The 12,757-nt window shown below is 38.6% G+C and overlaps 1 protein-coding gene and 1 pseudogene across 1 annotated transcript; one reads left to right on the top strand and one right to left on the bottom strand.

Moving 5' to 3' along the window:
• The first annotated feature begins 2,985 nt into the window (after window positions 1–2,985).
• On the top strand, window positions 2,986–7,705 carry LOC115789556 (cystatin-F). Its single transcript, XM_030743024.1, has 5 exons — window positions 2,986–3,104; window positions 3,266–3,488; window positions 6,031–6,182; window positions 6,283–6,384; window positions 6,742–7,705. Exons 2-5 carry the CDS (start codon window positions 3,383–3,385, stop codon window positions 6,832–6,834), a joined length of 453 nt encoding a protein of 150 aa, XP_030598884.1. The 5' UTR covers window positions 2,986–3,104; window positions 3,266–3,382; the 3' UTR covers window positions 6,835–7,705.
• Window positions 7,356–8,364, bottom strand: LOC115789745 (low choriolytic enzyme-like; annotated as a pseudogene).
• Window positions 8,365–12,757: the final 4,393 nt, after the last annotated feature.

Below are 12,757 nucleotides of genomic sequence, written 5' to 3' on the forward strand. Positions count from 1 at the left end.
ATGCCAACAGTACAGCACTTTGAGACCATTTTGTGGTCAATCCTCAACAGGTGGGTGAACAAACAAAAATACATGAATTCCGACAAGCTCCACGCATTGATTATGCAAGAATGAGTTGCCATCCATCAGGATTTGGCCCAGAAGTTGATTGACAGCATGCCAAGGCAATTTGCAGAGGACTTGAAAAAGAAGGACATACACTGCAAATATGTAATTGTCAATGAAAGCCTTTGAAACTTAAAATGCTTCTAATTACCGTATTTTTCGGGCTAAGGCGCACTTAAAATCCTTAAATTTCCTCAAAAATTGGCAGTGCGCCTTATAATCCGGTGCACCTTATGTATGAATTCTTGTTGTGCTTACTGACCTTGAAATCATTTTATGTGGTACACTGCGCTCAAAAATCTGTTGAAATGATTTAGTGCGACTTTGTTAAGGGACGTTTAATAAATATCGACATTTTCCAGAGTGTACAACGGGGGTAACACCCAGCATATGCTTTTCAAATAGTTGAGCGCTGCCGTCTGACCGCCGATGGCCGAGGCATCCACACCACCGGACCATTGCGTGGTCTGCAGTGATATGGCCTCAGGTCTGGTAGATCAGTTCAAAGGTCTCATTAAATTTTCTAAAATAGTCCATCATCAATTCACAAAATGACTCTACTGACGATATTAGACAGGAACAAGCTGTGAGTGCGGCGCAGCAGGTGTGGAAAGTAGCCAAAGCCACCGAAGATAAATTCAACAAGAAGTGGAATCATTGTTCCAAAAACAGAAACCGTACGCAGTAAACCGCAGAAAACGATGATGGATTTGGCCTATTTTCATCTATGCTGGCCTGTATATTTGTGCGTAATCTGGCGATCAGCGGCCGGCGCTGTTGCCAACTTTTGTGCAACAAAACTCGGTGTTGGCTGTCTCAAAAATCGCATCCTGTGGCTAAAGGATGAATCGAGGTCCGGGTGTGTGTGTGTGTGTGCTGTCCCCCTAGTTGCCAAACAGAGGTCCGGGTGATGCCACAGCGTATGAAGGGACGCAGTACGAGTGCTGTATGTACACAAAACATGGTGACAGCGGAGCTTTCAGGTTTCCGGTGTTGAGTCAAAAAGGGATTTCCTTTTTTTTTTTTTTTCTCAAATATTTTTTCTTATATCGGTAAATAGACAGGTGCACAGAATTTATGAAGGGCTTATATATAAAATGAAGAAATGACTTGTTCTTACCCTCATTAAAGAAGAATATATTGTAGCATCTGTTAAGACGTTGAAGGAGATGGCGAGAGATTGCCAGCAAAAGTTGCCCTTTTATTAACAATTAAATGGTTGCTGTGTGCTGCCACCAAAACAAAACAGTAACAACAAAAGCCTGACTCAGATAATGATGAGAGGGAACCCGGCATGCTTGATGCCGAAATCGCCCAACTGTTCAACTCAGACACTGAAGATGAGGAATTTGATGAATTTGTGGAAGATGAATGATTTAAAATGTGAGTATTTTTCTGTATTTGTTACAACTGAACAATATTCTGAGTTACTGTGAATGAGTTGAATAAAGTTGGACTTACCTGACGCTTTTGCTTCGCTCTACATATGTTTTATCGTGCGCCTCATAACCCGGTGCGCCTTATGTATGAAAATAGACCCATTCATTGATAGTGCGCCTTATAATGCGGTGCGCCTTATGGTCCGAAAAATACGGTATACTTCAGCATATCACAGAAACAAAAAGACTGAAATATACTGAAGCAGCAAACGCTGTGAAAACCAATAATTGTGTCATTCTCAAACGTTTTAGGCATGACTGTGGATCATCGTCTGATAAATAGCAATGTCTGTAGGATTTGTGTCAATCAACCATATGCTTTGAGTGGGCATTTTAACCTGATGGTAGTGCTAAAAGAAAAGTCAGGGGCTCTCTGAGCACTGATGATATCTTTAAAGCCTGCAGACTGTTCAGATATTCAGCTCAAGCTGCAATATGTCATACAGATGCAACATACGCCCACATTACGTCCCAAACACACTCTTCCAGTTTTGTCTCACTCAATCCTCCCAGCAACCAGCTGTAGGCTCCGGGGGGATATTTACTCATAAAATATTATCAGAGTGATGAGCTGTAATTATTCTGCTGCTGTAATAAATCATCTCAAGTTGTGAGTTGTTTGACTGAACCATCTTAAATAGTTGTTAATATTTCAGTCTGGGTCAAAGTACTTGTCAGAGTGAGACTCCCAGAGCCACAGAAGTAATAAAGATAATAAATACTGTGATTTTCTGTTTATATTATTTTAATTCAATGCGCTTGTCTAATTTTCTCTTTCCAAGTCTGACACGAGGCTGGTGAAATCAGCATTTTTAGAATCATCATTCAGATTACATTGCTGACCATCACTCTTTAAGGCATTTTAAATAACAAAACAATGTATCACTCTTTCTTTTACTTAATGTGTCCATTTAAGTGTGACTCACCAAATGAGGAAACTCCTCTTCTTCAACTTGCTTATATTGGCTCATTTATTGAGTACTATCAGAATAGTTTCTCACATGACAGATATTCTGGACTTGTTGTTGACGTGATGTGTGATGTGGCTCTGCTGTGTGCTGCACTGTCTCACTGCTGGCATGAGTCAGAGCTCCACAAAAGAGTCCTGTTCATTTGTTTAAAACAAAACCACTAGATGGAAATGCACACGTTACACACGTGAATGCAAACACATACAGAGAAACAACAGAGTGCACACACACACACACACACACACACACACACACACACACACACACACACACACACACACACACACACACACACACACACACACACACACACACAATTGTATACATCAGACACCCATCTGAATCAATCCTTCCACCAGCCTGTTTTTTGTACCAAACACACCCCGAGTTAGATGCTTATGCCTGCCGTCATTGCTGGTATTAGCTGGGTGTGGTCCTCACTGGCTTGTTAAACATGCCAGAGTTGAAATGCTAAATAGTCACAGGCATTCACTCTGCCTCTTTCACTCTCAACCCTCCCACTTCCCTCAGTTTTTCTCTCTGGCGCTCCAGCTTTCACCAGTATTCAACTTTCTTCTACAACAAAAAGGTATTGTTACTTTTTGTAGCACAATATATATGTATATCTGTAATCTTATGTACTTTTTTTTTTGTATTTTTTGTATTATTTATATTTTAATTTCTCCTGTAAAAATCTTCATTGTCTTTGTCTTTATTTTACCACTCTCTTTTTGGACCTGGTCACATCAGTTTTGCCAGAAATCCAGTGGGACACTGGAGTAAATCACTCAAGTAAACGATTCTGCTCACCTGAAGTGTTTCTCTGGAAATCAGTCTTTCCCTTGTGAGGAGCACAGCACAGTTGGCATGGGTTTCCCAGTAAAGATGTCTCTTCCATTGTCATTGCTGATATGTCTATCAGCTGTTCAGCTGTGTTTGGGAGATAAGCCCGTGCAAGAAGTCATCAAAACCAGTAAGTAAGTGCATGGATAAGAAATATAAGAATCAAAAGCACATGTGGAGTAATGTCACAGAGAAGCAAACGAGATAATTTAGCATAGTTTTTCTTCCTGACAGCGAATATGTTGGCAATACTGCAGAAATGTCATCATATACAGAAAAATCTATTTCATAAATGTGAATATTCCCAAGATAAATGCAGGAAATGTAACTTTCAAAAACTACAGCTACCCTGCAGTCGAACTACAATCAGTGTATTCACTCTTATGCTTCAGAAGAGCCTTACATCGGAGAGCAAAAGTAATGGAAAAATAGCACTTTCCCACAGAGACAGAATTTCATTTCCAAAAAAAAAAAGTTAAAATGTTGTGTAAAACAAATAAGGATTCAATATTTACAAATTATATAAATTCCTAGTTTATTAGAATAAAAACTTTTTTTTTCCCCAACAACCACCAGTATAATAATATGATAAACTTTGCATCATCTAATTATATTATGGGAGACATCCATCTGTTTCAACAAATTAGTCAAAATGAATCATTTCCTGATCTGTCTCCTCCATTCTGATTATTCCCTAAATATGTGGTGACACAGTAATGAAATAGAAACATATGGGGCTCAAAAAGGGGAGCCATGCTTACATAAGACAATAATGCTATAGAACAATGTCTGCACTGGAGCGTGGGCATCGGTGTCAGAGGCATGACTAACAGTCTAGAAACTAGTCAGACAAAACATTTGCAATTCTGTCAGTTTGACTTTGCGTGTTTGTTCGCCATTCAGGTGTAATGAAAAACACATAATAGTAAATTACTTGTAGTAGCAGCCTTAAAGAAAAGATGGCATGAGATGTGCTTATGCATATTTTTTATATATATAAATGATAAAGAAAAAATACATTGACAGAAATTTGATGACAACACTAGGCAATGACAGGGAAATTATCTTTTTTCCCTTTTTAGCTAGTAAGGTCCTATCCAGGCACACGGAATGCAGAGAAATGGGAAAAGTCATACCGAAAATCATTAAATAATGCTGGGAGTGATTAGATGTTGTCTTCTATCATGCCACTGGGACATTTTTGTTGCTTACAGTTGTTGCGGTAAAGAGATGTTGCACCATGAGTGAAGTTTTGTGCAAGCTTAATGACCACCTTGGAAGCAGAGTGTTAGAAGGTGTGCAAATGGTGAACAAAATAGTGCCCCCTTGTGGTTTTACAGTGCTTGTGGTGACATCTGAAGTCTGAGTGTCTCTTTTTCAGTTCTTCCATGAGTGACTCCTCAGCTACAATATGCTGTAATACAGTCTGGTCGGCTACAGTGAGTCATGTTGAGCTTAGTGGGAAACCAGGTAAAGACATTCCTGCTCAAGTGCTGTTTAATTTGTCCGAGTGGAGTCTGGCTGGTGTTTAGGAATAATTAAAAAAAGAAATCCATCACGACAACACAGTACCAGGACTCAGTACATAAGGGCTGTTCTGCACAGTCAAATCTGCAGTGTGGATGCAATTCAGGCAGAATTTGGAATGTGATACGATTTGTCGTTTTCATAACTTTTGGGTGTTTCATTTTATGTAAACGTTTGATACAATTGCATTTTAATCTTGACTTGCTTTTTAAGGGCACCTCCTGGATAACTCTTTTAAGATGAAAGCTATTGTTTCACTGACACTGCTGGTTGCCAGGTTTAACCCTAACTCAAGGTTTAACTCTAATCTCTGATGACCCCAGTTGCAAAGTGTGATCTGTTGCTTTTAAAGCATTTGCTACATGCATGCTACAGAGTTATTTTGAGCCTAATGCTAACAGCACTACACTGTGCAAACGAAGTATAATATTTTACAATCTTATTTAGCTCAGACAACTGGGAAGCTAACATTTGTCAATTAGCACTAAATTCAATGGCAATTCAGTTCATAATCTTGAAGAGATTTATCCCAAAACAACAATCTCCATCAACTGGATCTGTCTGGTTCATGCCCTGAGGATCATGAGTGTGCATACACCATGTCAAAAGCCGTTGAGAAATTTTAGTCTGGATCAAACGGACCATCAGGCAAGGTTCATCCTTGGGAAGCTATGCAGTCCTAAAACTAATACTAACAGTAAAATATATGTAAAGCCAGCATAATTTTGATTGACTGGGCCACCCAAGCTACCAGGGATTAAACTATGACTTTTGCTTCATTGGAAAACCTTGGCCTGATGATCAGTGCTTGGTTTGGCCAAGACGTCAGTGTGGTTTGGCAGTGTAAGACCAGCTCAACCTAGGGTTTTGTGGTTTTTGACTAAAATGCAGAGCTCAGCATTGTGTAAGTGTATGACTGTGCAAACAGAAGCAGATAAAGTACTTCTAGGGCAAGTACCTTTAATAACACACAGATGCATTTCTTAATTTGCAGGCACTATATATTTTCTGCATGATTACAGATGCACAGCATGGTCTACTGCGATATGAGGGAGCCATCCTCGTAACAATGCACATTGATGTAAAATATTCAGTTATATAAAATATAAGGTGTGTGTCTGTGTGTGTATTTAATCTCATCAAAGGAAGCAGGACTCCTCTGGGGGGCTCATTTGAAATCAATCCAGATTCAGCTGAAGTTCAGGATGTAGCTCAACATGCTGTGAAGGTGTTCAACACGAAGTCCAAGGCCAAGAAGATGTTCAAATTGGTCACAGTCACTCGTGCTCAGTGTCAGGTTAGGATCATGCTTCAGAAACAAACTGATTCAGCTTGTTCCCGCCACACAATCCGACTACAGCGTCAAAATGTGTAATTCTGTATGCTCGTCTTTGTAGGTGACCAATATGCTCAACTATAAGCTTGAAGCAGTCCTGGGAAAAACCAGATGTCCCAAATCTGAAAACCATGACTTAAAAAGCTGCAGTCTTGTGAATAAGGTAAAGTTGTTCTGTGCCTGCATTTATATAAGTCTGTAAAGTTATAACACTCAGCAATGTTTTACACACCTTATAACAAAACACACCCCTCATTATCTCAGTCTGTTGCACTCAGCAGTCACACTTCATGCTTTCCTGTCTTGGATTATTTCATAACACAGCTCATTTATGAGCAGCAGAGCGGATACAATATTAGCTGTGCTTACACCTGTCTTGCAAATCTGAAAAATGAAAAATCATCCAGCAGGAAAGAAAAAAAGGTGAAAAGTTGAATTTTAATAAATGTGGACTTAAAGACAGAAATCAAGGAAAATTTTCATTCTCATATAATAGTCATTGTTGTTTCCTCTTTCACAGAATCTGAGGTGCCACTTTGAGGTGACTCACAACGCCCGCAACAACAGATTTGTGCTGAAGAAAATAAAGTGCAAGAAAGTTGAACGGCTTTAATTTTCATTTGCATTTTTGTAGGCTTATTGCCACAACTTACTTCTTTACTTATATTCTGTATGTTCTTTATGCATTTGAAAAGGCTGGTCAGCATGCAGTTATGCAGTTAGAATTATCATGGTTGTGGTTCATGGCTTGTAGTGGGATTGTACATCTTCAGATAGCTTCCGCTTCTGTTTACTTTATGTTATGATTTGTGCACCATTTGTGCAATATACAAATTTGATTCAGTTATTACTGTAGGCTATCTAGAATGGACTCAATCATATTCATGCAGGTAAGCGGCAAAGTGGTCATGATTTAGTCATATTTATCTAATTGATGGGGTTTTTACATAGAGGAATCAGATTTTGTTTTGCACAAGCCAAGCTATCGTCATGCTCTTTCAAATGTTTGAAAAAAAAATATTAGAAATGAGTTATTAGAAAGATTTGACATTAAGGAATGACATCACAGCTATCTGTTCTCCTCCATCTGCTTCTACACAAATGTTTTCCATTCAGTCAATGAGAAATACATTTTTATGTGCATTTTAGGAGACACAATGGGTCATCTTTTAACGCTTTCTCATTGCATTTGTGTAACTTATTGACCCTTTCTATATTAATCTCAGACATTCTTTCCTACTGTCCTATTGGCACAGAGGGATCAGGAAGGGGAGTAATGGTTTCTTCTCCAGGCACTGCTGCATAGGCAGTCCTAAAGAAATACAGATGTAATTCCTTAAATAAAATCATGTATATTTTGATTCAACTCTAAAAATTTCCTACCAGTTTTTTAAAATGTTTTTTTCCTTGTTTGCTTGTGTGATCCCTCCCTCTCCCTTCCCTCTGCTCTAATTGTCCTGTATTTCTTGCTCTCATTTGTCACAACTGTCAAATTAAAAGGAACAAAAAGAAAGAGTAATGTGATTCTGATGCTGCTACTGCTGTACCATCCCCACTCAACACCAATATGGGAAGAGACAAACTTAGCAACTAGTCAGGTAGAATACAATTTAGCAGTTAGTGGAAGCAACTATTTGGTAGTATGTCATCCTTATCTGCATTAAAATATGATAATTTAGAAGCTGATGACAGGTTGAGGTTGATGCACTACCACTGAGTCCCTCCCCAAGCGCCTCAGGCCCAATTCACACCTTTTTTCAGGTGACCTCAATAGGTCACTTGATAGAATGGGGCGAATCCCAAATTGGTTTCACCCAAAACCACTGACTGTAATGGCCCATGCTTTCTTTCACACCTTGGCACATGTGATTATGCACATGAACCATAGACAGTCGCGACCACCTCCAGGGGACTACACCAACTAGGGTTTAAATACCTGGGTCTCTCCACCTTTTGGTTTTGGTTTGAGAACTGAAGAAGCCTTTCGGATGAGAGGTGAAACATTTTCAAAAAACAAATAAAAGTCCAGTCACCCTTTTTCTAGCTCCAGAGACTTGTCCATGTCACTCTGCTCATGGTAGAAGCCCAGTGCATGCAGGAGCTCATGCCGCCATAGACAGACAGAGAAAACACTTGCTTCCATCTTTGCTGAGAGAGGACCAGCACATACAGCACAGACAAAGCATGATGTGCAAAACCTGACAGTTTTGCTTGGATTTTTACACTCATCCTCGCTCACTCTCAGTGGTTAGGTAGTCAGACTGGCCACAATAAGGAACCAAGCAAATGCAGGTTTTCTTGTGGAAATTCTTCATAACCCTCTTAATTAGGGCCGTTTAAGTCTCATCTCCAGTAAAAGCAAGATCACTTTTAATTAGACAAACTACCAATGAGCTATATGGCACTAGCTACCATAAAAAGGACGCTATGTTGTTCCCATGTTTAAACTAAATGTAGAAATGTTTACAGTAAATGAATCCATGAGCTCTTATAGAAGTAATCACTGATGTTGTATGGTACTTCAACCAGTGCATTGTGAGATTTATCCAGTTTGAAATATTCAATCCAGCATTTCATGGCTTTGATCTTTGTCTATTCTTTGAAACAGCAATGTCACCCTCCACAGGAATATTGCTCATTTCTGGTGTGACAATATGTGTTCAGTGTGTTAAGTGGATGAAAGCAACACCTGGGCCTGATGTGGGCAGTCAAACACACATCTGAAACATTTTGCTTTGAAATGCAAATAAAGCATAACTTTATTTGACACTAGAATTAAGTCTAATTGCATTAAGTCTAAATTTTAAGTGTCCTTGAACTTCACACTTAAAATGAAATGATTCAGTTATCCAACATGAAAGAACATGATGTCATAAAATGAGCGAAAACAGCCATAATCAGGAAATTCAATCACGTTCTTCTCTTGGATGTACCTACAGGGACACACATTATTCTTAAGCAGTAAACTAAAATATTAATATTGAATAATTTACTATTTTTTTGTGACTTTTATCTCACCTTAATTAGATTTTATGACTCCAATTAATCTTCATAGTAGATTAAAGGAAATATTTTTTCATAAAGAAGTTGACCATAATCATCATCATGTCAGATCCCCTTTAAATATTCACTTAATAATAACGCATTGTTGATAAAGAATAAGAGTTTAAACAATGACTGTCATTTACTTTCTCTAATCAGGAATAAAATTCAAACCTTAAACAAGTATAACTGCCATAAAAAATGTATTTGTGATGAAGTTATACTTACCATGGAGTTATGTTGTGCTGAAAGGCTCATTTTCATCATGTTGCAACTCCTATGGATTAACTGGCTCAGGTGCTGGTCAGTAACCACAAAGAACACTGACTGGCATCCTATATTATTTAAGGAGTTGTGTGTGTGTACACTCACTGGAATGTGCTGTGGGCAAAGCCTCTAATGATGTGCGATTCACCGCAGGTTTACCTGAGCTAATTCTCTGCATACACAAAGCAGCATCACCCTGTCACTGCTAGCTATGTACAGTAACACCTAGCTGTGTCAGTGATGTTATTTTAGCTTGCTTATATAGGTTTAACTAACATGTCTTTAACCTAATATACTGTTCATTTTTCATGCCTTTAAGGTATGCTTCGTGTCACTTTTGACCTCAGCCAAGAATTCCCTAATAATAAGTGTTTACAACACATTTTGAACAACAGATTTTTTTAGAATGTATAAACTGCCTCTCTGACATTGATAAATCGATGATTCATCCATAATTAATGTGTCAGAGAGCAGGGAGAACACATTATCACACAAAAATATGCTCAGTTTTACCCAAGACATGAAAAAGTAATAGCTATAATGATTTGATTACATTTCATTGAACGTTAAAATGGGTAAAGCATTCTAAAACTGTCAAAGTTTATTATATAACCATGCATAAACATTACAACTGTTAAACATTAAAAATGCCTTTATAATCTTATGACTCCACAACCCCTCTGATTCTAGCTCAGAATAATTCTAAATTGTTTATTGTTAGATTATTTTTCTTAAATTGCAGGTGTAAAGAAAAAAACCCCAACAGATAGGCATGCAATGTACTTGCATTTACCTAGCAATTTTCTAATTTTCCCAGCTATTCAAATGGCCAGTTTAGAATCACCAGTTAACCGAACATGTATGTCTTTGAGGAAGGGAGGAAGCCCACAGCGGGTATCCTGAAATTGGTTATAAGGTGACAGTGCAAGTCACCGCACCATCGTGCTGCCCTATTTCAGATCTCATGTCTGTGTCAAGGCACGGTCTCTCAAGGCACACTCTAACTGCTACAGTATATGACCTCTGTCCCTTATGTGCACCATGTATGATCGCTTCTATGCTATTTTACATAATTCTGAAGCACATTTGCAGCTAGCTGCATATACATACAGTGGGTACGGAAAGTATTCAGAACTCTTTAAATTTTTCACTCTTTGTTTCATTGCAGTCATTTACTAAAATCAAAAAAGTTCATTTTATTTCTCATTAATGTACACTCAGCACCCCGTCTTGACAGAAAAAAAAAAAGACAGTAGAATGTAGAATTTTTTTGAGAATTTATTAAAAAGAAAAACTGAAATATCATATGGTCATAAGTAACACTGTGACGCTCATATTTAACTCACATGCTGTCCATTTCTTCTGGTCCTCCTTGAGATGGTTCTACTCCTTCATTGGAGTCCAGCTGTGTTTAATTAAACTGATTGGACTTGATTAGGAAAGGCACACACCTGTCTATATAAGACCTCACAGCTCACAGTGCATGTCAGAGCAAATGAGAATCATGAGGTTCAAGGAACTGCCGAAGGAGCTCAGAGACAGAATTGTGGCAAGGCACAGATCTGACCAAGGTTACAAAAGGATTTCTGCAGCACTCAAGGTTCCTCAGAGCACAGTGGCCTCCATAATCCTTAAATGGAAGAAGTTTGGGATGACCAGAACTCTTCCTAGACCTGGCCGTCCAGCCAAACTGAGCCATTGTGGGAGAAGAGCCTTGGTGAGAGAGGTAAAGAAGAACCCAAAGATCACTGTGGCTGAGCTCCAGAGATGCAGTAAGGAGATGAGAGAAAGTTCCACAAAGTCAACCATCACTGCAGCCCTCCACCAGTTGGGGCTTTATGGCAGAGTGGCCTCTCCTCAGTGCAAGACATATGAAAGCCTGCATAGAGTTTGCCAAAAAACACATGAAGGACTCCCAGACTATGGGAAATAAGATTCTCTGGTCTGCTGAGACTATTTGTTTGTCAAAAATATGTATTTAAAAAAAAAAAAAATCTATGACCTTATGCTTAACCATGATAGTCAGCATTCACATGGAACAAATTAGATCACCCTGCAACCGAACCAGTATACCTCACAAGTTCAATCATGTATACATGCAAATAAGATAATTTGGGATTGGTTTCTCATCTTGAGCACTGTACCAGATAACTTTTTTTTTTAACCTAACTACCCCATGATGTGTGTTTTTTTTCCTTTTTCTGGGGACTGATTTGTGCTGGCGACGCCCATAGTGGCTGCGGCTGCAGACACCCATCTCCCCTATGTTAGTCTTGTCTGTCCTACTCTTGGATGGTTGTTCTGAACAAATTCCGTTGATTAATTTTGTTGTATGTATAATGATAATAAAGTTCTATTCTATTCTACACGTGTCACCCCTTAAATGGTTTTATATGTTCTAAGGAACTTATATGCCAAATGTGGTGGCTTCTTCACGATCTGAACAATCCTTCTGCGTAGAACCTGCACTAACAAAGGCCTACCTGGAGCAAATGACAAAAATAACCTGTGAATTAAATTTTCATACATGGGAGCATCTTCAAGAGAAGCGCTGCTGTTACATCATCAGCTGGTAGTAAAACACAATGCAGACTGCCTTTTGAGTCTGTCTGACATTTCACTCAGTTGCATGAGATGCATCAGATATATTTTATATGCCCTCATTGTCCAAAATTAAAAAAAGAAAAAATCTTTCGTGTGTTTTGTTTCAATGAGATTAAACCTCCTCATGTATTTGTGCTCTTTATTTATTTTTTATTTTTATTTTCCACAAGGCTTTTTTTTTTTTTTTTGGTTAAAAATGCATTAAACAAGTCACAATCTATTTTATCAATGTGGAAGGTGAGACCTTTCTATATTGTATCATACAGGCATATGTGCTGTAATTGAAGCATGTACACTTACCAGACACTTTATTATGCACACCTTGCCAGGTCCAGAACTTCAGAACTACCTTAATTCTGCATGGCAATAGATTCAACATGTTGGAAGCATTTCTCAGAAATTTTGGTCCAAATATCGTCATGATAGGTTCACACGGTTGCTACACATCTGTGATCCATCCCAAAGGTGCTCTCTCGGATTTGAGACCTAGTAACTGTGGAAAGTTTGAACTTGACATGGTGCACTATCCTGCTGGAAGCAGCCATCAGAAGGGATGGACATGGTCAGAAACAATAATCAGGTAGGCTGTGGTGTTTAATGGGTTATGCATTCAGAGATGCAAT

This window comes from Archocentrus centrarchus, chromosome 12, assembly GCF_007364275.1.
Source record: "Archocentrus centrarchus isolate MPI-CPG fArcCen1 chromosome 12, fArcCen1, whole genome shotgun sequence".
Classification (NCBI taxonomy): domain Eukaryota; kingdom Metazoa; phylum Chordata; class Actinopteri; order Cichliformes; family Cichlidae; genus Archocentrus; species Archocentrus centrarchus.

Excerpts from the sequence above, each read along its gene's own strand:
- LOC115789556 (XM_030743024.1), top strand. The coding sequence starts at position 3,383 with ATGGGTTTCCCAGTAAAGATGTCTCTTCCATTGTCATTGCTGATATGT. Across the intron at positions 3,489-6,030 it reads GCAAGAAGTCATCAAAACCA|GAAGCAGGACTCCTCTGGGG; the intron begins GTAAGTAAGTGC and ends ATCTCATCAAAG. Across the intron at positions 6,385-6,741 it reads GCTGCAGTCTTGTGAATAAG|AATCTGAGGTGCCACTTTGA; the intron begins GTAAAGTTGTTC and ends CCTCTTTCACAG.